Raw genomic sequence first — 27,459 nt, 5'->3', positions numbered from 1 at the left:
CTTGAAAAGATTGAAAACCAACCCTGTAATTAGTTTCTCGGCTCAAAATACCGGACTTTCTACTTCACATTTACTTGGCATGGTCCTATCTTCCTCAGGTCGGACTTCCTATCCTGGTGACCACGGAAAGAGCTTCTAAAATGAGAGCGCCCCTCGCCCCTCACCCCCACCCCTCCTGTCATTAATAACCTGACCACGAATCCGAGGGCCCACCAAGGTCATGCCATAACTTGGGAAAAGCAAGCTCTGACTTGCAGGCTTGGGGACCGCTCTCCCTGAAATGTCTCTGGAATTTAACCTTCCGATGAAGGAGGAGGCAGTGGGGAAAAGGGTCTGTTCCAGCTCACCCAATGCACACCAAGCCAAGAAGCCGGGTGTGCAGCAGAATGGTCAGCGCGGCCTCCCGGGCAGGGGTGAGGCAGTGGGGGCCTCGAGGCACAGAGCTGTTTCATGGCGGCCCACTTGCCCCCTCCCTCCCACCTCACTCCAGGCTGAGCCTTCGCTTTACCGCTGAGCAACCGAGACACCCGTACCCAGAGACACCGGAACACGCAGTGAGCTGAGAGCTGACTAAGGGCAAGAGGAAACGTAAACGAATCACGTACACTTGTGAAACCCCCCAAAACACAAGTGAAAACTAGTTCATTATTCTCGTGTAACTTCAAGGCCCTTTGATAGATTTTTCACACTTTCCCGGGAGAGTAAACTCAAAGACTTTCTGTTTCAGATCCACGCCCCAAAGGGACGACGTCACCCGGGGTCATGCTGCTCGCTCTACTGTGAGAGAGAAATGAATGCAAGGAAGATTCTGAGACCCCTTGAGAGCTGTTATTTTGTGAAAATACTAACCAGTGGGAAACGCGGGGTGTGTGTGTGTGCACGCGATGCTGGGTGTGTGTGTGTGTGCGCATGCGTGCATGTGTGAAGAACACTCAACATGAGTTCTACCCTCGTAACAAATTTTTAAGTGTACAGTACAGTACTAATTATAGGCAGGATGATGTACAGCAGATCTCCAGAACTTACTCTTCTTGCCTGACTGGAACCTCGTATATTCAATAGCGACTCCCCGTGCCCGCCTCCCCTGGCAACCACCATTCTATTCCAGCTTCTGTGAGGTGGACTATTCTAGATGCCTCACGTAAGTGGAATCAGGCAGTATGGAGGTTCTAGCTGGGAACGTAACATGTAATCCGTACCATGTCTGTGTACTTTAAATACCTCGTGACAGATGAAGGCCAACAAGGGACTACAGATCCTTCTAGAAGCACTACTGTTTCTCTATCGACTTGGACCGTATTTAATACCTATTCCTACTGGCTGTGACACAGTAAGATTCTACTTCCGGTCCCTTTACCCCAAGTTGACTGCTAATAAACCTTCAGAAGCAAATATCTTTAAATAATCTTCTATCAGCTCGCTTCTGACCCTAAGCATGACCCTTTGGTGTTTTCGGGGGGCAGGAGGGGGCTCTCCTCCCTCATGGAGCCTTGGGGGTGGGGTGGGGAGTGGAGCTATGCAGGAAATCAACTTCTCACGAGAACCTGTCCACTCTTCTTCCTCAGGCCTTTCAAAACACTAGTAACATCCAGTGAGCCCTTGGTACGCAAAGTTCTGCCTGCAAAGCCCTGGGTGCTTTTTCTCTAGAATCCTTCTAAGTGTGCACATCTGCCCCCCAGCCTGTGCTCTCGATCCCCGTCTTCACTGCCTTCCCATCCTCTTCCAGGCCTCCTGGAGGTTTTCCCCAAAAGGCGCAGGTCTGATGTGCTGCTACAGGCAACCTTGGCCATGCTGGGCCAGACTACTTTTTTCAACCTCATGCCATTAAAAGAAAAAAATGGTTTTAAATTGTGGTAAAATACACATAACAGAGAACTTACATCTTAACTATTTATGTGTACTGCTCACTGGTATAAAATACATTCACCCTGTTGTATAGCCCTCAGCACCATGTGCAGGACTCGTTTTTAGTTTACAAAACTAAAACTCTGTACCTATTAAACACTAACTCCCCACTCTCCCCTCCCCACCCAGACCCTGGCCACCACCACTCTCCTTTCAGTCTCCCTGAATTTGAGTCCTCGGAGTACCTTATGTAAGTGGAATCATACAGTGTTTGTCTTTTTTGTGACTGGTTTATTTCACCTAGCGTGCTATGCTCAAGATTCATCCATGTTGTAGCATGCAGCAGAATCTCCTTCCTTTTTTATGGCTGCGTACTATTCCATCGTAAGGGTATACCACATCTTGTTTATCCATTTTCCTCACCAACAGAAACTTAGGTTGCCTCCACCATTTGGCTGTTGTGAATAATGCTATGAACATGGGTGTACAAATAACCCTGCACCACTTTTGACTGAAATCGCTGTGCTCATGGCTTTGTCCGCCACTGTACTCTTAAGTATTACCAGGGGGCTGTGGAGTGCTGACAGGTCACCCACTAGATGTGTGCACACATACCTCTTCTATTTGTAATGGGATGCTTGGTGGAGAGTGAAACCAGTATTTCACCAGGCCTCTGTATTTCAGGACCAGGAAGAAACAGGCCGCCGCGAGCATCGACAAGAACACGAAGAGTCCCACAGCAATCATGATGACTTGCTGGAGTTTGGTGGTGGCTGAAAAGGTGACGTGGAAGTAAACATGAGGCCCATCCCACAAATGATACAAACGTCGGTAATTTCTCACCTGCCAGCTGCTTAAAGAGTCTGTTTCCTAGTGAAATGGGCAGATACTGGCCCCTCTCCACCCAGCCTCACATGCTTAAATGAATAACTCGGAAAAGCAATCCTAAAATAAAGCAGTGTTCGCTGTCTGGTGGTGGTGTTATGGTAGATCTCAGCATGAACTTGTTTTACCTACACTTAGTGCTCACTTCTCACCCCTTCTCTCTGGGTCTCCCCACTCCTACCACCCTTCACCCTTCACCTAACAAGCCACCCCCGGTTTCACTACTTGGGGAGTATTCTTTTCCCAGCTCAGAAAGGACATAAGAAGGTATGTTACCGTCCATTGTTGTCTGGTAGCAAGATACGTCGCTTAAAGGTCCAGGTCTAAAGACATTCGATTTTTTACAAACCAGATGCGCTTTGACTTGTAAACAGTATTCTCTTAAGGGTTTCAAATCATTCAACTCAATGGAGGTGCTCCTGAAAGGGCCTTTAACCTATGTCAAAAACACCAAGAAGCACAAATGTAAATTTCCCAAACACAGATAGTGGAGCACTCCTAGCTTTTTCCAACATTGCCCCAAATTCACAGAGAACACAAAAACCAAATTAATTAGTGAATTATGTAATCAGGAAACAGCGGGATTCTGGATTCTTGAGGATTCTCTCTCTTCCCCACACCTGCTGCTGCCTGCCTCGGGCCTCGCTAACTCCCCACATGGATCCCTCTAGTCAGCGGCTTCTCGTCCTCCTCCTGGACAAGGCTGACATTGTTCCACGGGAAACAGGGAAAAGATATATACTGGCAACATAGGATTTCTTACAAGGAATTTTGAGATAGGGTAGAAAACACTATCGCCATTTGAAATGGTGGGATTACCTATGTTCATTATTACCATGTAGATGCAGCTGCTGTAGTAATGACTGAAGAAAGGCAATTATTCAACAGTATAGAGAAGATCTTATTTTGAAAAATATAAAGTCATCACATTACTTATGAACTGTAGGATCATAGATGATTCCTCGCCCCCCCCCCCCCCCCCCCCCCCCCCCCGCCCCACTTCTGTTTAATGGTGATGGACTGCCAGGACAGAGGAGAGAAATTTTCGCTCCAGATACCACATAAAGCAATTTTAGGGACAGACTTCTTCTGGGGATTATTTCCACTGCCAGTTGGCATTTCTAAAATTTAGAATCACAGAGTACAGAGACTGAGACCGCTGTCCTTGGAAGATCTGCTTGCAAGAGTAACTAGCCATCGCTGGCATCTGAGAACTTGGAATCGAGGAGTGCCCCCGCCATCCGCTAATATTAGCACCTTCTCGTACCTACAATGTTTTTTATGCTGAACACCTGCTCTCCTTCTGGGAGTCTGGACTGTTGACATGTGCTTGGGAGAAGAGGCCTATATAACCAATGAAAACTCTACTAGACAGCATTACACACGTTGCCACAGCTTGTCGTTGGAGTAATTGTGTCCTGGGTGGGTCTATCGGGAGAGGATTCTTGGAAGCTTGTGTCTGGAATCCTCTGGACTTTGGCCCATGTAACTCTCCCCTTTGCTGGCTTTGCTCTGTGTCTTTTTGTAATAAACCATAGCCATGAGTACAACTATATGCCAAATCCCATGGGTCGTTCAAGCAAATCTAGGGGCTGGTCTTGGGGATCCCCTGACACAGACTCACAGCTGGAATGGAGATACTTCAGTGGCTTTCAGAGTTATTTGAGACCTAGAATCTTTTGTTCATAGAAGGCCAAAGTACAGCTGCTCTAGCTGATAGCGAAACCGGGGAATCCCTTCTGGAATCTTCCAGGCCTTCTCTATTCCAGTTGACCAGACTTTGATCTCTGATGTGGGGAAATGACTATTTCCTTTTCTCTCCAATGGTAAGAGTCTATTCTTCAGTGACTTTTGCCTGCCTCCATGTTTTTAGACTCACCATAAAGAAATGAGGAGAAAGTACAAATTTGTAAACCACGTCAGAGAAAAATTGCAGAGCATGAACCCTGGGGCCAGAATGTCTCTGCACTGATGTGCTAGCTGTCAGCCGCTGACCTTGAGCAAGTTACTTAACCACGTGGTTTCCTTCTCTGTGACATGGCTTGGTACAAAGACTGAATGAGATGGCGTATCTAAAATGTATGGCCCAGTGCCCAACACAAAGAAAGGCCTCGATAAACACAAGAGCTTATTATAAAACACCATAATTGGGGCACCCGGGTGGCTCAGTCAGTTGAGCGTCCGACTTCAATTCAAGTCATGATCTACCTCATGATTCACAGGTTCGGGCCCCATGTTGGGCTCCGCGCTGACAGCTCAGAGCCAGGAGCCTGGCTCAGATTCTGTGTCTCCCTCTCTCTCTGTCCCTCCCCCATTTGCGCTCCCTCTCTCTCTCAAAAATAAATATTAAAAATAAATAAATAAGTAAATAAAACACTATAATTGTTTCACAATATGTAAGTCATTATGCTGCTTAAACTTATACAGTTATGGATGTCAATTATATTCCAATAAAACTGGAAAACACAGCAAAGTTACAATGTTGAACTTAGGAAACCATGATGTTTCCACAGATAATAAAACCTCATGATGTGCAGCCTGGATGGCCGGGCACTGCGGACGCTCTGAGGAGGACATCATGTGTCCTCGTACTGTGTAAGGCTGACAGGCTCTGCTGGTCTGACCCCCCCCCCCCCCCCCCCCGCCAGGCGCGCTGCCTGCCACAGCCCCTCCTCGTGTGGCCTGCATTTCTAACAGACCCTGGCGACTTGCAGGTCTCCAGCCACGGCTTCTCACAGCCTCCGTCCTTCTCCCTAGAGCCCCTCTCTCCTTCCAGAAGACTTTTCGCCTGGTCACATATGCTGTCTTTGCAAGTCATTCGAACCGGAGGAATTTATGTAAACCTTGCAGACTGCAGTGGTGGATTCCTTGTTGGAGAAACAGGCCCTCTAGAACCTTCTCTGAGCTTTACAGGGCCACAGAGCACCATGAGCAACCCGGACAACAGGAACGGCATGCTGACAGGCAGAGAGAGGCCCTTCAGATGCACCAGGTAGAAGGGAAGGCTCGCACAGGCAGCAGAAAGCACAGGTCTAGAGGGGAAGGGTCAAACCTGGTTTGGGGCTCAGACTCTGAGGCAGTGCTCGCATGCTCTGTCCTCCTTGTCCATTGATTATTATTATTATTATTGTATTACAGAGAGGGAGGGAACGTGTGCGAGCAGGGGAGAGGGGCAGAGTGAGAGAGAGAATTTCAAGCAGGCTCCATGCTCAGCACAGAGCCCAGTGCAGGGCTTGATCCCACGGCCCTGGGATCATGACCTGAGCTGAAATCAAAAGACACTCAAACAACTGAGCCACCCAGGCACCCCCTCCCCGCCTCCACGTCCATTTTAAAGTTTACTTTCTTTTGCTGTATCAGGAAGTCCAAAGGAAAGGAAATAAAAACAAAGTAGAAAAATGCTCTTACCTGTTGGAGTCCTGCCTTTTCCCAGTAATGGACATAATACAAAAAATGGGGCCAGTGGGCATGGATGTCAAAGGGAGAGGAAAACCTGATGATAAGGGAACCTTCTCCTGGTGTCACCCAAATGTTTCTGGGAGGCCCAATGGTAACTGAAATAAAATGACAAAGAAAAGCAAAAAAATATATATATATATATGTATATATATATATATACACACACACATATACAGGCATATAGCATATATGTATGTTTTATAAATCACATAGTATATAATTTTAGGGGCGCCTGGGTGGCTCAGTTGGTTGAGCATCTGACTTCGGCTCAGGTCACGATCTCACAGTTGACATGTTCGAGCCCTGTGTCAGGCTCTGTGGTGGCAGCTGGAAGCCTGTGTCTCCCCCTCTCTCTCTGCCCCTCTTCTGCTTACGCGTTCTCTCTGTCTCAAAAATAAACACTAAAAAATTTAAAAGTATATAATTTTATATGTACAGTGTGTACGCACACACATACACGTATTTATAAATCCAGTGAGTTGGCATCCAGGCATATAAGACTCCCAGAGACTGCTCCGGGCACACGCTTGACTTGAAGGCTACAGGGCAGGAGGCCCAGCCGGGCCACAGAGGAGCACCAGGGACTTCTTGTCTTCAGTGGAGGGAGGGGTCCTTTGCAACCATCTACCTGGGGGCCCAGAGCAGGTCTCTCTGGTCCCCCAAGGACACAGCTTCCGTGTAAAGAGAAAGACCCACGAGAGTCAAGTATGGGAACCTCCCAGGTTAAGAGGTGCAAGAGCCAGTATCTCTTACAATAACTCTGCAGGGATAGTTTCCAGGGTCCCCACCAGGGACGTGCACAGTTACAAAAACCGCTGCAATCGGCCACAGACGTGGCTTCCTAAGAGGTAGTTAGGATGGGCCCCCAGGGAGATGCAGTTTATCAGTCAGGGCTCAATTCGCCAGAGGTGATGCTGTCAAGGGTCACAATTGATACGCCATCCTTATCCGCTTTCCAGAGAAACAGCTGGAAGGTTAACCAAAGGTCAAATTCTCATGCAGAGGAGGAAGGGATTTTGTTATTCCTTAACTGGTTGGCTAGTTCTATTCCTTACCTACTACCTATATACTTCGTATAGTTGCTTAATATACATTCTGAGAGTTTCTTTACAAATGTACAAGAGTGTTATTTCCAAACCTTTGAAGGCAGGTCTCCTCGCTTATTGTAACATTATGTTCAAATATAGTAACAGAGAACTAGTCCCCTAGTGAGTCTATTTGTTACAGCTTTGCTTATAGTTCCCAGGATGGCCAAGGACAGCAACTCACGGAGTGCTATACTTTAAAGTTTGCAGCATTTCTCAAGTAGGCACTCAAAGTGTGTAATTAACCAGAGGAGCTCGGATCAAAGTATAGGCTGGGCTGCATGAGTTCTTTTCTTTAAAAAAAATTTTTTTAACATTTATTCATTTTTAAGAAAGAGAAAGGGGGGGGGGGAGCAGGGAAGGAGCAGAGAGAGAGGGAGACACAGAACCCGAAGCAGGCTCCAGGCTCTGAGCTGTTGGCACAGAGCCCGATGCGGGGCTCAAACTCACTGACCGAAGATCATGACCTGAGCTAAAGTCAGACGCTTAACTGACTGAGCCACCCAGGCGCCCCAAGGCCACATGATTTCTAAGAGGCCTGTTTATACACCGTTTACATGTGCAGACGATCATATCACGGTGAGCGGTAATGGTTCACTGTAGTTTGGACGCTTTCTCTTATGCTTCCACACGCTTCCTTGGGCTCTCCCAGGTTGGCCAGCCTTGGGCATCTGGTTTGGCTGCCCTTCTATGTGCAAAAGTAGCTGCCCTGCAGGGCTTGCACCTGCTCTCTCTGATCTCATTTGTTCAGGGTGGGGAGGGAGGGTAGGGGGAGAGCCTGGCCCATCACCAGCAGGAACAATGTTAGCGGATTGGCCGCAAGTGACAAAAAGTGTTTGTTAAACCTGCTCACAGATGCTGGCATAAGCGTGTCGAGCTTCCCTTTCACGGCCAAGCGGCTAGAGCACGAGAAGGCACTGATCTGCAGGCCCCAACCGCCTGCTGCACACCTCTCACCTTGGTACGCCGTACTCTCTAGACTTTTCTGTGGCTTATGCGTGGAAAGTGGGCCTGGAAGCCAGAGTGCCAGCCGTGACCAGTCACGTAATCCACTGGAAGGTCAGTGCCAAGAGACATGCCCTTCTCAGAGTCCTGGGTCTGGAATCTGGCACCGAGCTGATAAACCTGTCTCTTGAGGGGTAAGCAATCTGCCTTCTCTCAGCACATGGAAGTAAGTCTGTTACCTGAGGGTAACAACTTGCACGCGCTAAGCTATGCCTGTAAACCAGGCCATGTGGACTTTACTACATGTGTCCCCACACAGCCGTGTAGCCAACCACAGAAGGTTACCCTTGTTTCCCAGAGGGGGAAACAGAAGGCAGGGGGTGACTGTACTTGCCCAGAGTCATAGTGAATAAGTGGAAGAGCCAGGATCTGAACCTGGGTCTGGTGAGGCTACAGCCCGCCCCCTGCAGCATCTCCCCCTCTCCCCGAAACACTTGGTAAAGCATCTTCCTGTTGATTATCCAGCTCCACAGTACCGACTGGTGGACACAGCGATGGGGCCCAAGGAGGTCTTTACAAGCTATGGGCAGAGGATGACAACCCAGCCAGTAACCACCTGGGGGCACTGTTCCCCAGCTCAGGCTCGGAGGACAGAGTGCAGCCGTGGACCAAGGACTTTCACAAGGGTCTTGCCTTGCCTCTATTCCCATTCCTCTCCTGGGCGTGGCCAGTAACTACCACATCTTTCTTTCTTTCTTTCTTTCTTTCTTTCTTTCTTTCTTTCTTTCTTTCTTTCTTTCTTTCTTCCTTCCTTCCTTCCTTCCTTCCTTCCTTCCTTCCTTCCTTCCTTCCTTCCCTCCTTCCTTCCCTCCTTCCTTCCTTCCTGTCTCTCTCCCTCCTTCCCTCCCTCCCTTTCCTTTTTTCTTTTTAACTAATTCCCACTTAACCAACATTTTCTTTTTTATATATATATATATATTTTTTTTTATTTCTAGGAGAGAGAGAGAGAGAGACAGCATGAGCAGGGGAGGGTCAGAGAGAGAGGGAGACACAGACTCTGAAACAGGCTCCAGGCTCTGAGCTGGCAGTCAGCACAGAGCCCGACGCGGGGCTCGAACCCACGAACCTCGAGATCATGACCTAAGCGAAAGTCGGACGCTTAACCGACTAAGCCACCCAGGCACCCCTTAAGTAACATTTTCTAGCTCAAATGTGTGCTGGCTTTCTACTCAAGGACAAATGACTTGTCCACAGTAGACAACCAGCTGGCAGGAATCCCAACTGTCTTCTCTTTCGGTTCCCGCAGCATCTAACACAAACCTTTTACTTTTTTTTCCTTAGCTTCCTATCTCGGAACATTTCAAACACGTAGAAAGTAAGGGGAAGGTCATAACAAAAACTCATGTAGTCATCAACCAACTTTGATCAACCATCAGGTCAACGGCTAGTTTTGTTGCCCGTGTGCCCATCCACCTTGCCCTTAGCTTCCTACTCTCTGGATTATTATGAACAAATCTCCAACATTACATCATTTCGTGTGTAAATTCTCCAGTGTGGGTCTCTAAAAGATAGGACCCCACCAGGCCCCTTTAAAAACATAAAATACCATTATAATACCTAAGACAAATTAACAATAATTGCTTAAGTAGATCATTAAATAGCTAGGCAGTGACCACATTTCCTCACTGGTCTTATACGTCTGTTTCGTTTGTTTGAATCAGGATCCCATAGTTTATGTTTGCATAAACCATAAACACTGAAGAAACATGGGGCACAGGTGACTATGTGAATCAGGGAAGGAGCAGATGTACAAACTACTATCTGTCATTTCTTATGCCCCCTTCCAACGTCTGGAAGCACATTTGTTCATTCAATCATTCAACTAAGCTTTACTGAATATCCACTATGTGCCAGGCACTGTTCAAGTCTGCATTAAAGTCTTTTTTGAACATAAAGGAAGTTCTGCCCAAAGAGTTAAGAGTGATCAGTGAAGCTGATATACTAGTATCCTATCCGGCCCAGAGGTCAGCAAACTTTTTCAGTAAAGTGCCAGAGTAAATTTAGGCTTTCTGGGCCATAAAACTCCATTGCAACTATTCAACTCTATGCTGTAGCTTGAAGGCATCCACAGAACATACATTATTAAAAGACGGTGACACCGTGTTCCAATAAAACTTTATTTACAACAACAAGCTGGTGGGCTGGCCGTGGCCCACAGGCTGTAGTTTGCCAGCCCCTGGCCTGGTAAATCACACTCCTCTAGCGTCGGCCTCCATGGTCAGTACTTGGACTTGACCATCATATCCACCTGTTTCCTGGCTATGTGGGGCGAGAGGCAAGATGGAGGTGCATGGAGTCAATACTGCTCAGTGAAGAGGAAAGTGAAGAAAGCCTAGAAATGATCAAGGAAGTCTCACCGTCAAGTTCTCTTACCATTCCAACAGTACCGGAATGAAGGCACTGTCAGCCACGGAGAAACTAGGTCTTCCACCTTAGCTCGAACACGTAAGGAGATCTCCCATTCTGGTTCCCAAAGGACTGAGTTGCTGTTTGGGGAGAAGTCACACTCCGCTGTGGTGATATTCATACAATTCACACCTGTGCTCTTGACATCATACCACATACCGCTACTGCCACTGCAAAGGAAAAGAGGATTTCACTTCACAGAATTCTCTCTTCTATAACAGTTTCCAGAGCTGAGCTTTTTTTTTTTTTTTTTTTTAATATTTTCTATTTATTTCTAGGAGAGAGAGAGACAGCGTGAGCAGGGGAGGGTCAGAGAGAGAGGGAGTCACAGACTGAAACAGGCTCCAGGCTCTGAGCTGGCAGTCAGCACAGAGCCCGACGCGGGGCTCCAACCCACGAACCGCGAGATCATGACCTAAGCGAAAGTCGGACGCTTAACCGACTAAGCCACCCAGGCGCCCCTCCAGAGCTGAGCTTTAAAAGCAACTTTACTGCGATACAATTCACATGCCATATAATTCACCCATTTAAAGTATACAACGCAGGGGCGCCTTGGTGGCTCAGTCGGTTGAGCATTCGACTTCACCTCAGGTCATGATCTCGCGGTTTGTGAGTTCAAGCCTTGTGTCAGGCTCTGTGCTGACAGCTCAGAGGCTGGAGCTTTCTTCGGATTCTGTGTCTCCCTCTTTCTGCCCCTCCACTCCTCATACTCTGTGTCTCTCTCAAAAAAAAAAATAAATAAATAAATAAATAAATAAAGTGTACAACTCGATGGCTTTTGGTAGATTTACAAGGCTGTGCAGCCAGCACCACAATCAAATTTAGAACATTTTTATCATCCTCAAAGGAAACCCTTGCCTACTAGCACTCACTCCCCACCCTGCCTTAATCCCCTAAACCCTAGGCAATCATTAATCGTCTACTTTCAGTTTCTATGGATTTGCCTACTCTGGACATTTCTTTTTTTTTTTTTTTTAAATATTTTTTTATTTATTTCTAGGAGAGAGAGAGACAGCGTGAGCAGGGGAGGGTCAGAGAGAGAGGGAGACACAGACTCTGAAATAGGCTCCAGGCTCTGAGCTGGCAGTCAGCACAGAGCCCGACGTGGGGCTTGAACCCATGAACCGAGAGATCATGACCTAAGCGAAAGTCGTACGCTTAACCGACTAAGCCACCCAGGCGCCCCTACTCTGGACATTTCTTATAAAGCTGCATGGTCTTTTCTGATTGGCTTTTTATTATTATTAGTTTCCCATGGGGGGAGGAAAGAGACAGCATGAGCAGGGGAGGGTCAGAGAGAGAGGGAGACACAGAATCCGAAGCAGGCTCGAGGCTCTGAGCTAGCTGTCAGCACAGAGTCCGACGCAGGGCTTGAACCCATGAACTGTTGAGATCGTGACCTGAGCTCAAGTCGGACGCTTAACCGACTGAGCCACCCAGGCACCCCTGATTGGCTTTTTAAATGCAGCATGTTTTCAGGAGTGATGCATGTTGTAGCATATATCAGGACTTCATCTCCTCTCTTTTTAAAAATAATTTTTAAAAACTATTTTGATAGAAATAGAGACAGAGAGAGAAGGGCAGAGAGAGAAAATCCCAAGCAGGGTCTGCATTATCAGTGGAGAGCCTGACCCAGGGCTCAAACTCACGAACTGTGAGATCATGACCTAAGCCATAAATCAAGAGTCCGATGCTTAACTGACTGAGCTGCCCAGGCGCGCCAGCATTTCATCCCTTCTTCTGGCTGAATAATCATCATACGGATACAGCACATTTTGTTTATCCGTTCATCTGTTTATGGCCATGCCGGTTATTCCCACTGTTTGGCTGTTATGAATAATGCTAAAAAATATTCACTTGCAAGTTTCCATGTGAATACAACTTTTCAACTCTCTGGGGTAAATACCTAGGAGTAGAATTGATGGGTCATATAGTAACTCTCTTTTTAATTCTCTTTCAAACCAGCTGCACCATTTTACATTCCCACCTGCAATGCATAAGGGCTCCAATTTCTCCATATCCTCACCAACACGTGGTATGCCTTTTTTATTATGGCCATCCTAATAGTGCGCTGTGGTATATCACTGTGGTTTTCATTTGCATTTCCCTGATGAATAACGATGCTGAGCATCTTTTTAGGTATTTATTGGCCATTGTATATTTTCTTTGGAGAACTGTCTACTCAAATCCTTTCTCTATATTTTAATTGGGTTGTCTTTTCATTGTTGAGTTGTAAGAGTTCTTTATTTTTTTAAAAAAATTTTTAATGTTTTATTTATTTCTGAGAGAGAGAGAGAGAGAAAGAGACAGCATGAGCAGGGGAGGGTCAGAGAGAGAGAGGGAGCTACAGAATCTGAAACAGGCTCCAGGCTCTGAGCTAGTTGTCAGTACAGAGCTTGATGCGAGGCTCAAACTCACGAACCAGGAGATCAGGACCTGAGCCAAAGTCGGACGCTTAACTAACTGAGCCACTCAGGTGCCCTGTAAGAGTTCTTTACTATATTCTGGATACAAGTCCCTTTTCAGATCTAGGGTTTGCAAATATTTTCCCCATTCACTCCTACAACTGATTTTAATTCTTCAAACTCAGCCTCTATAGGCAATACCTTAGGAAAGATACTGCTTTCATACAAACCCCACTTATACCTCTCCAGAGTGTGGGGCTCATTTTACCCCACAGCTGCCCATTTAGAGAGAATCTGCCTCACCCATATGAAAATGCTACCAAATAGGAGGCCATATATTCTTAATAAACATTAAAAACATATATATAAGATGTATATATATAATACATATTAATGTTTTATATATTAATGTTATATATATATATATGTTATCTATATACCTATTTTTAAATGTTTATTTTTGATGTTGGTTTTTTTTTTTTAAATTTCTAGGAGAGAGAGAGAGAGACAGCGTGAGCAGGGGAGGGTCAGAGAGAGAGGGAGACACAGACTCTGAAATAGGCTCCAGGCTCTGAGCTGGCAGTCAGCACAGAGCCCGACACGGGGCTCGAACCCACAAACCGCGAGATCATGACCTAAGTGAAAGTCGGACGCTTAACCGACTAAGCCACCCAGGTCAGCACAGAGCCCGACACGGGGCTCGAACCCACAAACCGCGAGATCATGACCTAAGTGAAAGTCGGACGCTTAACCGACTAAGCCACCCAGGTGCCCCTAAATGTTTATTTTTGAGAGAGAGAGACAGAATGTGAGCAGGGGAGGGGCAGAAAGTGAGGGAGACACAGAATCCAAAGCAGGCTCCAGGCTCTGAACTGTCAGCACAAAACCCGATGCTGGGCTTGAACTTGTGAACCATGAGATTGTGACGAGAGCCAAAATCAGGCGCTTAACTGACTGAGCCACCCAGGTGCCCCACAAGGCCATATATTCTTGCGTGCCTGCATGGCTCAGTCAGTTAAGCATCTAACTCTTGGTTTCGGCTCAGGTCATGGTCTCACGGTTTATGAGTTCGAGCCCCGCATCTTGCTCTGCACTGACAACAGAGAGCCTTGGGACTCTCTCTCTCTCTCTGCCCTTTCCTGTCTCTCTCTCTCTCTCAAAATAAATAAATTAAAAAAAAAAACCCTCCCAAGTACAAGGCCATGTATCCATGTATTCTTGTAAATGCCAATGTGTGCCCCAGAGCCCAGTGCCACACCCCCACATAGGACTCTACTCTCCAGCTCTGACCTCTGACCTTAGGTGACAGACTTGAGAAAACCCAGGTAGGCAGGAGGCTGCTAGAAGCCTCAATGCGGGGAGCAGGCGGTGTCTCCTGTAAAGACAGCCTACAGCGCCATCCCCTACCACAACTCTGGCCTAGAAAGCAAAGCCAGGGAGACAGGAGAGAGGTGGGGTGCGATCACTGTGAGCAGCTTGCACACACCACATGTGCTTCTAAGTCTTCCTCTAATCCCGACTGGAGACTTCTGTCAAAGTGGCAAGATGAAGGCCACGTCACGGGGCGTGGCCAGGGCTTGCTGGGAAGATGCCTGCGGTCCTCACATTACCACCAAGCCCTGGCCCCCCAGACCCTGGTGGGGAGAGGGGTCCCAAAGCGCAGGCTACGTGTCTCCTCTTAGACCGGGAGTGAGCTTCAGAAGGGGAAAGTGGCTTCAGAACGGGTAAGTTATACACATACTTCTCGCCACTCTAATCTCCCGACACAGCCCAGCTGTTGAACTTGGGGCAAAAGGCGCCCCACATTTCAAAGGCTCGCTTCCCAGTTTGCCAGGGAGCGGCCCAGCCACGTTCCCCATCCTCACCTCTCCTCCAAACCTGGCCTTTCCTCAGCGCTGCTTTTGGAAAACGTCTCTCTACAAAGGGGCTTAAAGGGGGAAGAAACCATCCAAACTGATGTGACAGCTGATGCAGGAAGACCAGCAGCTCTGGGGGGCGGAGTGGGGGGCGGGGTGAAAAAGGAAGCTGCAGGCTGCCTCCCCATCTCTTTGCAAAGGGTAGACACAAGGTGATGGTGGCCGCACACAAACGAACGCAGAGTCGAGAGCATGGCCCCATCCGCCGCCAGCCTCCAGCCTCCTGCCCAGGGCTCTTCATGCTCAATCAGCCAGCCCAGCCTCACCCAGAAAGTCGCCTGCATGCCCCTCACCACACACCCATTGGGGACTGCCTCAATTTGTCTCCTTTTGAAAGCAGCCCTCATCACAAGAAGGGTATACAGCATAGTGGTTAAACACCCGGGCCCTGGAGCCAGGTTCCCTGCGTTCAAATCCCAATCATTGTATTTCTTTTAGTCCCCTCATCTATAAAATGGGGGTAAATTATGGTCTCGGTCTGCCTGAGCTTTCATGAAGGTTGAACCAGTGGGCATCAGTAAAATGTCTGTGCCGGGACCTGGTGCAGAGGAAACATGTAAATTATTTGTTAAACAGCTGGGCAGCTACATACTTTACTGTTACAGCTGTTCTGAGTTCACTTCCAAAAATGGTAAGTGTCGCCTTCGACCCTGCAGCTCCTCTCCTACAAATGTAAGAAAACAACCAGATGATTTACGTACGAGGGCACCACCTCCAGCAGCCACAAACTCTCGACTGTCTATATTGGGTGTGGGGAAGAGTTAAATACATCGTGTGTGATACATCATATAATAAAACCACCTCCAGCAGCCACAAACTCTCGACTGTCTATATTGGGTGTGGGGAAGAGTTAAATACATCGTGTGTGATACATCATATAATAAAACCACCTCCAGCAGCCACAAACTCTCGACTGTCTACACTTGGGTGTAGGGAAGAATTAAATACATCACGTGTGATACATCATCTAAGAAAATGGGCAGTGAAAATGTTTACACAGAGATAATTACATGAGAAAAAGTGTTCAGACATTTAAGTACATTCAGTTAAAAAAAAAAAAAAGAAAAAGGAAGCAGGACCGAGAAGTATAACCCCAGTTTTCAGTTTTACACACACACCAGCACATTTTCAAACCAAGTGCATGCATTTAGAAAAAAGTCTAGAAAGAAATACACTAAAATGAGGACAGTGATTATTCTTGGGTGGTAGAGCATTGGATGTTTTAATTTTATTCTTTCTACTTTTCCGAGCGTTCCAGCCTTTCTGTAGAGAATGTGTATTGCTATTAAAATTGGGGGGGGGGGGAATGGAATAAAGAAATGCTTTCAGAAGACTGGGCTGGTCAGGTTAGGTTTTTTTTTTTTTTTAAGTAAATCTCCAGATTTTGAAATGTTGGCACTAACAGAAAAAACAAAAATTAAATACTGCAGGTCAAATAAAGCCTATAGTCCACACTGTCTGCAACCCTTGCTTTAAACTTTAAATTTTCTCATAATGGTTTTGCTACTGTGACGATCAGAAAACAGAGGCACTGGGGCGCCTGGGTGGCTCAGTCAGTTGAGTGTCTGACTCTTGATTTCAGCTCAGGTCATGATCCCAGGGTTGTGGGATGGAGCCCTACATCTGGCTCTGTGCTGAATGTGAGGCCTGCTTGGGATTCTCTCTCTCTCTCTCTCTCTCTCTGCTGTTGCTGCTGTCCCCACTCTCTCCCTTTAAAAAAAAAAAGAAAACAGAGGCACCTTCATTTAAAATCACAGTAATGCTTTACTGTAGAGAAACAGGATGGAAAAGATTTAAGTCCCACAAGCCTCAAAATGAAATTATTTCATGACACTAAACTGACGCAAGCATGTAAAAGTCTCTAAAAAAATCAAAACAAGAGCAAAGGCCCTCCTCCATCATCGAGTCTGCAATTGGAAAAGAAAAGATCAGCTTTGGTTTCAGTTTTTTGTTATCCTTCAACTTTTCCAAACGAGGCCATTTCATTCACCCCATCCTTTGTTTCTTTTATCAAAAAATATCTCCAAAATGCTCTCCAAAAAGAAAACAAAGTAAGCAAGTTAGTTTAGAATGGGAAACTGTCAAAGGCTTTAACAAATATTTCTCACATTTCCTGGTTCTCTGTCAATCCACAGATGGACCTCCCCATTCAAGGCTAAGTAAGGAGTGCTAGTCAATAAATCAGCTGTGCCTTCCTGTTACTGAAATCTTGTTTATTGTTATTTAAAAAAAATTTTTTTAATGTTGATTTTATTTCTGTGAGAGAGACAGAGCATGAGCGGGGGAGGAGTAGAGAGAGAGAGGGAGACACAGAATCCAAAGCAGGCTCCAGGCTCCAAGCTGTCAGCACAGAGCCCGGTGCGGGGCTTGAATTCATGAACATGAGATCATGACCTGAGTCAAAGTTGGACGCTTAACTGACTGAGCCACCCAGGTGCCCCCCAACTATCCTTTTTAATAGTTGCCTCACGTTTGACTTCAAGTTAACAGGACACAGTTTGACATTTTCCTGCTGATGGACATGAATATAGACCTCAATGTGTATCTTTATGAATACAAGTGTTTTTTATTTCTTTTTCTGATGGGGGTTTGTACTGACTGTGCAGGGGAAAGTAACAAGGGCATTTCTGTGGCTCTGTTTCGCTATAAGAGCACTGTGTTAGCTGATCCTCATTCAGTACTGTATCCGCCAACCACACTCTCACAAGCACTGAGCATTACCACGTCTTTAACTTAGTTTAACAGGTAATATAAACTGACTTAGCCAACAAGATAAACACATAACAATTAAGGACCGAGATTCTGCCTTTCTTCTTCCCACCTGTGTTTATATTGCCAAGTGATGGCAAACTGAAAAAGCTTGCAAAGCGGGTGAGAGAGGGAACGAGCGGCCAGCATACTGTGCAAAATGGAAAAAATCCATTTAGAAATGGAGAATTAGGGTGTCTGGGTGGTTCAGTCAGTTAAGCATCTGACTTCAGCTCAGGTCACGATCTCACGGTTTGTGAGTTGAGTTCCACATCAGGCTCTGTGGGGACAGCTCAGAGCCTGGAACCTGCTTCGGATTCTGTGTCTCCCTCTCTCTCTGCCCTTCCCCCACTCATGCATGCTCCCCTCCAACCCCCCAAATAAACAAGCATTAAAAAAAAATAAATGGAAAATTAGTAGTAATTAAGTGAATACATTCCTTAGTAGGCCAAATTGGGACCGTAAAGTTGAATACGCCAGATTTTCAAACTTGAAGAAGATGAAGGCTAAGAGCCACCTCCTGCCCTTTCAAGTCAGGAAGCCGTCTTATACCAACTTCTCCTGCGACCAATGAGAGAACAGACTCCCACCCCACTAAGAAGTCACGTGGGTAGACAGTAGAGTCTCTGACACCCGTGCTGTCTCAGCCCTTGGATGGGTGGGGAGTTGTGCAAGATCCGTCCATGGAGATTTTAATTTTTTTTTTTTCTAGGTGAGAGAGAAAGAGAGACAGCGTGAGCAGGGAAGGGTCAGAGAGAGAGGGAGACACAGACTGAAACAGGCCCCAGGCTCCGAGCTGGCAGTCAGCACAGAGCCCGACGCGGGGCTCGAACCCACGAACCGCGAGATCATGACCTAAGCGAAAGTCGGACGCTGAACAGACTAAGCCACCCAGGCGCCCCGCGTCCCTGGAGATTTTAAAAGCACAGGAAAAATATCTATTTCCAGCGGATTTGCCCCCAATCTTGCCGCAAGGCAGCGACAGGCCGCACAGGGTGCTGTAATGGCTCCCCCACAACCCCCAGGAAGGACACCCACGGAGAGATCTGACTTACAATTTATACTGCACCTGGTAGACCACCGGCCTCGAGTCATTGCCCAGGGACACTGGATCCCAGCTCAGAACCTGCTTGGCATTGTACAGGAGAATCTTCGGGTCTCGAGGAGCAGGCAGCTGGGGAAGAGAGTCTTGAAACGGGCAGAGAATAAGAGAACGGGGAAGAGGGGAGAGAGAAAGGGAGAAAGATCAACTACAGAAATATTTCAATGCACGTCAGCAAACCTTTCGTATGCAGCTCTGTTTCTGTCCAGGTGCAGAGATGGTTATTACGTGTATCTCTAGGCAGGTCCCATCCCCCCCACCCCCCCTTGACTAAATGTGGCACCATCAACACAGTCTGTGGAGAAAAAGAAGCTTGGGGCTGCCTTTCTGCCTGCAGACTCTAGTTCTTTCTTAAACATTTTTCTTTTCGTAAGTTTATTTATTTTTGAGAGACAGAGAGAGTGCACGCATGTGAGAGCAGGGGAGGGACAGAAGGAGTGCGAACAGAGAATCCAAAGCAGGCTCTGTGCTGACAGCAGAGAGCCGGACGCGGGGCTCAAACTCACGAACTGTGAGATCATGACCTGAGCTAAGGGCAGACGCTCAACAGACTGAGCCCCCCAGGCGCCCCCTGCAGACTCCACCTCTTATGAACAGGTCCTGGGTGCCGGGGTCTGGCTCAACTAGAATGCTTACTCTACCTTTAGTAAGTATGTGTGACTGGGGAGGGTCACTTGACAGTCTGAGCCTCACTTTTCTTTTTTCAGGAATAAGAGATAAATAATAGTATCGTCTGTAAGTGAAGACTGAATTGGTGGCCGTGTGACATGCATTAACCCCAGACTTGCATTAGTAGCAGATGTGCATGGGGACCAAGGGCGCATTTCGTAAACCTCCACAAACACACGCACACACTCACGCACACCTGCACGCACACACCCCAAACCAGGTGTGCAAAGCCCAAAGGCACATGGAGGGTGAGACACGTCTTTGGGGTGGTGTTTTTCAAGGACCCCCGGTATGACAATCACCGAGGTACTGTTTAAAATGCAGGCCACTCGGGGCGCCTGGGTGGCTTAGTCGGTTAAGCGTCCGACTTTCGCTTAGGTCATGATCTCACGGTTCATGGGTTCGGGCCCCGTGTCGGGCTCTGTGCTGACTGCCAGCTCAGGGCCTGGAGCCTGTTTCAGAGTCTGTGTCTCCCTCTCTCTCTGACCCTTCCCTGCTCACGCTATCTGTCTCTCTCTCCTAGAAATAATAAAAAAAAAACAACAACATTAAAATGCAGGCCACTCCCCAGACCAGGAAATCCACATTCTCAACAAGCTTCCCAGCCTATTCTTCCGCACAGTAAAGCCTAGGGACCACTAACAGGAGAATAACACCCACCCCAGGGATCACCACCACCATCAGGGTCCCCCTCCTGGGGTGACGTGGAAGGCACAACCTCAGCCCCACCCCCACCCCCCCACCCCCCACAGCAGGTACTTCCGCAGGACTGGGCTGGGGACCACAAGTGCAGGAGACCTTTCTCTTGCGAGAACACACGATCATGACGAGACTATCTCTGAGATTCAAAGATTAATGAGAAACGCCCAGAACGTGGAAAGAAAAGTTTGAAAAACATGCTGTTCCAGAATTCAGAGCAGGAAATTCAAACCACATGTTTTCAGCAAACGCATCCAGTCTCTTCAACCAGCCAACCAGCAGGGCTGCCAATTCATACCGGGCGGTGAAAGCCAGCCAGGGTCTAAGGCAGGCAGGCAGGCTGGAGAGCGTGGAGGCAGGCTGCCCTCCTGGGCAGGCCCTTCTCGAGCCCTGAGGCTGCTGCGTGCGGCCCAGCAGATCCCAAAACGGAGCTGAGAAACTGAAGCCCTAATTCCAGAAGGCCTGTGTGTCCCCCAGGGGTGAGTGCCTGGGTAGGGCCGGGCACCCATCAGGGTCTCCAAACTACCCTTTATTTCCTACCTCAAGTTTCTTATTGATGCTGTGATAAAGCAGCACAAATTTGGTGTCTTTTTTTTTTTCTTAATGTTTATTATTCTTGGGAAAGAGAGAGCTTACATGGGAGGGGCAGAGAGGGAGACAGAGGACCCAAAGCGGGCTGTGTGCTGATTGAGCCACCCAGGTGTCCCTCAAATTTAGTGTCTTAAAACAACCCAGGTTTTATGTCTTAAACAGTTCTGGAGGTCCGGGGCGCCTGGGTGGCTCAGTCGGTGAGGCGACCAACTTCAGCTCAGGTCATGATCTCGCAGTTCATGGGTTCAAGCCCCGTGTCAGGCTCTGTGCTGACAGCTCAGAGCCTGGAGCCTGTTTCAGACTCTGTGTCTGTCTCTGTCTCTGCCCCTCCCCTGCTCGTGCTCTGTTTCTCTGTCTCCAAAATAAATAAAGATTAAAAAATTGTTTTAAAAAAGCAGTTCTGGAGGTCAGGTGTTAGAAACTGGTGGGATGAAGTCAGAGTGTTCCGGGTTCCTTCTGGAAGCTCTGGGGGAGAAATGGCTCACTTTGTTTCCTCCAGCTTCTAGAAGCAGCCCACATTCTTTGGCTTTGACTCTTTCCCCCAGCAACACTGGGCCAATTCCTTCTCACGCTGCCATGTCTGCAGTCTGACTCTACTGCCTCCCTCTTCCACCTTTCCGGGACTCTTGTGAACACCCTGGGCCCACGGAGCCCTCCGATCCAGGGTCCCCTGGCCATCTCAGGATCACTACACAGTCCCTTTCGCCACGTAAGGTAAGACAGCCACAGGGTCTGGAGCTGAGGACGTGGACACCTTTGGGGAACGTTATTCCGCCGGCCACAGTGCCGGTCACCATCTCTCCATCTCCTGGGAAGAGCCGTCTCTGGGCACCCCCCACTCCATCTCCACAATCCAGACTTCCAGCTAAGAAAAGAAGCCCCGGGGGAAGAGTTTCCACCCCAACGGAGGGCTGGACCAGGGGAGGGCTGGACCAGGAGCGAGGCTTCCCCATGGAGGTGGAGTCTCTAAATTACCCTTCGACTTTCTTTAACTTTCATTTTACCGCAGTGTGGGAGAGGACCCGTAGTTTTGCTCTTACATTTGGGTTCCTTGGAATCCCCTGTCTCACCACATTCAGAGAAGCAAACAAGTCTTAGAACCAAGGATGTCACAAGGAAGTTTATCAGACTGCCCACTCATTAACAACCGCCTCGTAATACTGCCCTCTGCCCTTCTCAGCAGGCCTGCCTTTGAAGGGCCTCACCCCTGTCTCAGAGGCCACATGGGGCCCTCCCTGTTCCTGAGAAACTCAGGGCCTGCCCTTGCCACTCCTTCTCTGGAGCCTTCCTTCCCAGCATGCCACGCCCCCCTCCGCCCCCACACACTCCCTTCAGGTCTCTGCTCCTATTAGAGTGGTTCCCTGTACAAAATGCCCAGGGCATGGGATTCCTGCCCCTGCCTGACTTGTCCCCACGGGGCTCTCAATGTGGTGAGACAGCGGCTTCCACATGGGCCCCTTGTATCCACCAGGTGCTATGGAGCATGGATTCCAGAGCTGGACTGCCCGAGTTCAAAGCCACACGCTCCCGTAGTTCTTTAACCACTTTGTGCCTTAGCTGTCTCATCTGTAAAATGGGTACAGTACAGACTTTGCAGTGTTGTTATGAGGAACAAATGGGTTAGTTTTATGTCACGGGCTGAGGAAAGAGTGAGTGCCTCATGGTCCGTGCCTCTCCTCACTCTACCAGTTTATCAACCTCCTCCCCCCCCCCCCCCCCCCCCCCCCCCCCCCCCCACCGCCCGCCAGGCACAAGAGTGGGGAGCTCCAGGAAGGCTGGGTGTTCTTGGACTTGGGGACAGCGTTACCCCCACTGCCTGGAAGAGCAGGCACTAAGGAGGTGGGGCTGGAGTGGCCTCCAGCTTTCCTTCGGAGACCACATAACCCGTGTCTCGTCCTCAGCATCGCGTCCGCTCGAAAGCCACGCAAAACTTCGATTCCCTGTTTCCTTCCTTGTGTTATGCTCGGACCTCCCTTTCTTGTGGCCTTTGCTGTGGCCGGGAGTGGGTGGATGACTATGGGCCAAGACTTACCTGCTTGGCTCCAAAAAGTCAGCGTATTTAGGGTCATAGCACCTGCTGTCAAGGGTATCGGTGAAGGCTCAGTGGAAAGTGAACAGAATTTATGGACAAAGGGCTGAGGCTGGAGTTCCGATCCTGTCGCCCACAGCTGCAGACCCTGCTGAGGATCTGAGCCCCAGTTTCCTTGTGAAGACCGAAACGGTGCCATCTCTCCCAGACTTGTAGCGAGGGACGTGAAAGGCAGAGCAGACGCTAAGTATAATTTTTAAGACATGACGATTTCAGTGTCCCGACTCCTCATGATACGGCTGTGTGTGAAGGTGCAAGCAGCAAGCAGCCCCCAGACCCTGCCTTGAGCAGCCAGCAATGGGAACTGAGGCTGCAGACAGAATTCAGGGTCCTAATCAAAAGACCTTCAAATAGGGAGGTTATCCTGAAATCTCTGGGTGGACCCAACGTCACCACAATGGTGTTTCTCTAGAAGCTGGAGACGGCAAGGAAATGATTCTTGCCCCAAAAACTCCAGAAAGGAACGTGTCCCTGCTGACACCTTGATTTTAGCCCGGTCAGAACCTGCACCTGACCTCCAGATAACACACTGGTGTTTTTTAAGGCACTGCGTTGGTGGTGATTTGTTACAATAGGAATTAATTCAGATGCTGCAGGTGGACATCGGGGCTTTAGCGACAGCCTGGCTCCTACAAGATAAAAGCTCACAGTAATAGGAGGGTGTGCAGAGCTCCACTCTACCTTCTCTCTCCAGGGTCTCTGGGGCAACCACTCATACACTATTAGTGATAAGAAGGGATAACGCAGGTGTCACTGTGTGAAGTGTGTCCTCTGCACCTCATGACTACGGCCTCCTCCTGTGTCACCTTTCTGCCCCCACCTACCACTTCGGATCCCCCCTGGATCTACCCATGAGGCTTTACACATATTTAAGAACAGGCTATCCTGGGTCTCAGAAGTATAGTTTGATTAACATACATCACACACAGATAATAAAATAAAGTACCATTCACATTAAAATTAATAATTTAATCTTGACAACCAAAGACCCTCCAGAATCTTTCCATGGATGGGCCATTATGATGAACATCAACGGTCCTCCCTCTAACGCCTTGCAGGGGAAGAGTCAAAAACACATTTCCTGGGGCACCTGGGTGGCTCAGTCAGGTGACCGTCTGACTCTTGATTTCCACTCAGGTCATGATCTCAAGGTTGGAGGGATTGAGCCCATCTCGGGCTCTGTGCCGACATCACAAAGCTTACTTGGGCGTCTATCTGCCCCTCCCCCACTCATTCTCTCTCTCTCTCTCTCTCTCTCTCTCTCTTTCTCTCTCTCTCTCTCTTTCTCTCTCTCTCTCTCAAAATTAATAAGCATTAAAAAAAAATTCCCTGAATCCTAGTCACAACCAGGAAGTTGCTTTTGCTAGTAAATACTGGACATCACTTATTTATCTAGCCATTTGTCTCTTCCTATAAAGGATGTTTTTGCTTTCGTGAGAGTAAATGGGGCTATTACTTACTTGAAAAGAATAGTAGAAAGAATAAAGTCAGATAATGTATATAAGACACTTAAAACCTTGTCTGACCTAGAAGTGTGGCCCAATACATGGTAACTATTACTATCATTTGTAGTTTGCCCCCAAACACACCAGCTACTTAGTTTCAACCGCTGAGACTATGGACAAACAGGAGTTACTCAATGACATTCATTTGCAATGGTTTTTATGTTGCTGGGCATTTACCGTCTTTCTCGGTGGTCTCTAAGCACATTAGGAGCTTTGGTCAAATCAACACATCATGGCAATAAAGTTCTATGGCACAAGTCCATGTCCAATCTACTAGAAAACTAAGCAGCAACTACAATACAAAGAGAAGCCTCAATTCCTCCACATTTAGGTAAATTACTAGATAGTCAGTGGACTTACTGCACTTTGGTGCAGTCAACTCATTTTTTATCTAAAGCAAAGGCCACCACTTAATGTATTACTACTGAGGGGAGCAAAATACACCACCCCCAAACACGCCACTCTGGCATGTTGATTATTTTGAATTAAAGTTCCTTAAGAAACAGCTGGTGTGATTTTAGGACATTCTGAATTTCCTTTATTCCCTTACAAGTAAGAAATAAATATCTCCTGTATCCTTCCTATCTTCCTATACCAGAAGGGTAAAGGGCATCTTTATTGCTGGGGAATTCAAGGCCTAGAAGGTTGTATAAATAAACTTTGTTAACTTTGTTAATCTATTACCCCAAGTTCAAACCCCTTTGTTTGGTCAAATCTCCACATATAATTGGTTCTCTAAGAGGTATGAAATCTGCCTGATTCAGTCACGTCTTTGAGTCTCATATTTTCATAAGCTCCTGTAGGTACTAATTAAATCTGTTTTTCTCCTGTTACTCTGTTTCATGTCAACTTAATTATTAGACTAGTTGAAAAATCTAGAAGACAAGAAAGGAAAATTTTTCTTCCCCTTACACTACAATTCAGGTCAGGTTCAATATTTTACATGCCATCTTTATAACAACTCTAAGAGGTAGATATATTTATGTCTCCCTTTTTAAAAGTTTGTTTCCAATACCTTTATCTATTTTTTCTCTGACCATAAAAACAATTCCATGATCACTGAAAGACACTTGTGAATTACAGAAAAGTACGGAAAATTTTCTACTGCCCATTTACTATATCACCACTGTTAGTAGTTTCACTCTGTGCTCTAACAGTTTCTCTTAAAAATATCCTAGTTTTTTAATGGTTTGCTAGGAAAAAATTTCAAGTAGTCACAGAAGAGATTAGTATAACATGGTGCTATTTTTCAAAGGACCTATGATCAAGTTTATTTCTGATGCATCACACAGCCCCAAACTCTGGTAGAATACAATAAAAGATAATTACTAGAAAGATGGACATGGCCTTAGGTGCTGGAGGCAACATCAAATTGCAAAGTTTCTATATATTTCTCTCCACCCTGGACTCATGGCAGAAAAGTCACAAATGCCGCATAGACCCCCCGCTGGCGAGCTGTAGCATTAGTATAAAGTAACGACCATCTGTTACCCAGTTCAGCCAGTTACCAACATTCGCCAAAGCCGAAGACCTATAAGAAAGAGGCCCAGGGAGAGCTGAACATAGATTGCTCAACACTTGAAGCTGAGGCAGGGTGGGGTCAGGACTCAAACCCATCTGTCTGGGGTAGGAAAACAGCCTTTTAGCCAGGAGCTCCCCCCCCCCCCCCACTCCTGTGCAAGCCTGCCCTTACGAAGCAGTTTTGGAATTTAAGGGTCTAAGTGATGCTGGCAGAAAACGACAGCGACAACAACGAATCTAAAACACACACTGAGCTTCACAAGGGAGGAAATTTCTAATTTCTAGAGACTCAGCCCATGACAGTCTCGCTCTGGGAAGGAACCCAGCGAAACACAAACACATATGCATACACACAGAATAATCCCCTGTCTATCTCTTCCGCCCCAGGTCTTCTTTTCTGTCCCTTTGGTATTTATATTTGGCTCATCAGTGCGATCAGTTAGTGTCAGAAGCAAGAAGGAGGCTGACCCGGGGAAGGGGCTCTCTGGATGGGAGCTGAGCTAGGATTCAAAGTCTGGTTCCGTTGACTCCCTGCCGTCGACACAACTGGGGGCCCGGACATTTCTGGGTCCTGGCCTGAGTGCCGCTCCCCATCTATCTGACCCTGGGGAAATGACCATCTGGACTTGACACCCACTATCAAACACACGCGAGCCACAGCGAGACTGAGTCACATCTCCACCACGGAGGAGGTCCCGGCCTGTGGCTGGCCGCGGCCGCACGCAGCTGCAAGGAAGGCAGGCCTGCCCAGGCCCCGCTTCTAACTCGCGGCCCTGGGGAGGGCGCGCCGGGCGCGGCCAGGATCAAGGCTCCGGGGCCGGCGGACGCAGCCCTCTCCCGAGCCCCGGATTCCGTTTTCGTTGGCTCACGCTGAGAAACTCGGAGACGCCGCCGGCCGCGCTCGTTTGCACCGAGCGGCGGAGCGGGGGTGGCGGAAGGGGGGCGGCGGTGGGTCCAGGTTCCCGCAGGAGGAGGGAGTCTGCAGCCGGGAAGGGATGACCCGGGGCCAGGACGCCGGGAGGGACTGCCCGGAATTCCCCGCCGCGCTCCCTACACCCGCGTCGGGCTTCGCGCAACTCTGGGTCCGCTGCGGGCTCCCCGCGCACCCCGGCCCCTGGGGCTCCCCGGGGATCGCTCACTCCCTCCGCGCACCCCACGGACGCCCGCCCCCAACCTGCGCCGCCCGGAGCGCTCCCCCGATCGGGGGACCCCCACCCACCGCGGGCTCCCAGCGACACCCGCCCGCTCGCGGCAGCCCTCCGATTGCCACCCGCAGGCGACAGCGCCTCCGTCCGGCCTCGGGGGCCCCCCGGGGCCCGGCTCACCTGCGGGGGTCGCCGCGGCGCTGCGGCCGCCGAGTAGCAGCAGCGACAGCGACAGCAGCGACAGCAGCGACAGCAGCGGCGGCGGCGGCCGCATGGCCCGGGGCTCTCGCGCCGCGGGCTCGGCGGCGGCTCTGGGGGCGGCCAGGCCCCGGCGCGGGGTCCGCCGACCCGCTCACGTCGCCGCCCGGGCGGCCATGGCGACCG

At 48.4% G+C, this 27,459-nt stretch overlaps 1 protein-coding gene and 1 long non-coding RNA gene across 2 annotated transcripts in view; one reads left to right on the top strand and one right to left on the bottom strand.

The window, feature by feature from the left end:
* IFNGR2 (interferon gamma receptor 2) overlaps positions 1-27,459 on the bottom strand; it is a 28,143-nt gene extending 684 nt beyond the window's left edge. The window contains exons 1-6 of the mRNA XM_039228433.1: positions 27,256-27,459; positions 18,810-18,942; positions 10,653-10,855; positions 6,139-6,284; positions 3,007-3,166; positions 2,461-2,618 (exon numbers count right to left, since the gene is read on the bottom strand). Of these exons, the coding sequence (XP_039084364.1) occupies positions 2,461-2,618; positions 3,007-3,166; positions 6,139-6,284; positions 10,653-10,855; positions 18,810-18,942; positions 27,256-27,349 (894 nt within the window). The 5' untranslated portion in view covers positions 27,350-27,459. The remainder of the gene's footprint in view (positions 1-2,460; positions 2,619-3,006; positions 3,167-6,138; positions 6,285-10,652; positions 10,856-18,809; positions 18,943-27,255) is intronic.
* LOC120229433 lies at positions 1,267-2,818 on the top strand. The gene is made up of 2 exons (XR_005527729.1): positions 1,267-1,330; positions 2,530-2,818. It is a non-coding gene; the product is annotated as an uncharacterized LOC120229433 (long non-coding RNA).

The sequence above is a fragment of the Hyaena hyaena genome, unplaced genomic scaffold, assembly GCF_003009895.1.
Source record: "Hyaena hyaena isolate Hyena2069 unplaced genomic scaffold, ASM300989v1 scaffold_2, whole genome shotgun sequence".
Classification (NCBI taxonomy): Eukaryota; Metazoa; Chordata; class Mammalia; order Carnivora; family Hyaenidae; genus Hyaena; species Hyaena hyaena.
Note: the sequence above shows the minus strand (reverse complement) of the source record. Positions and strands in the feature narration are given on the sequence as shown.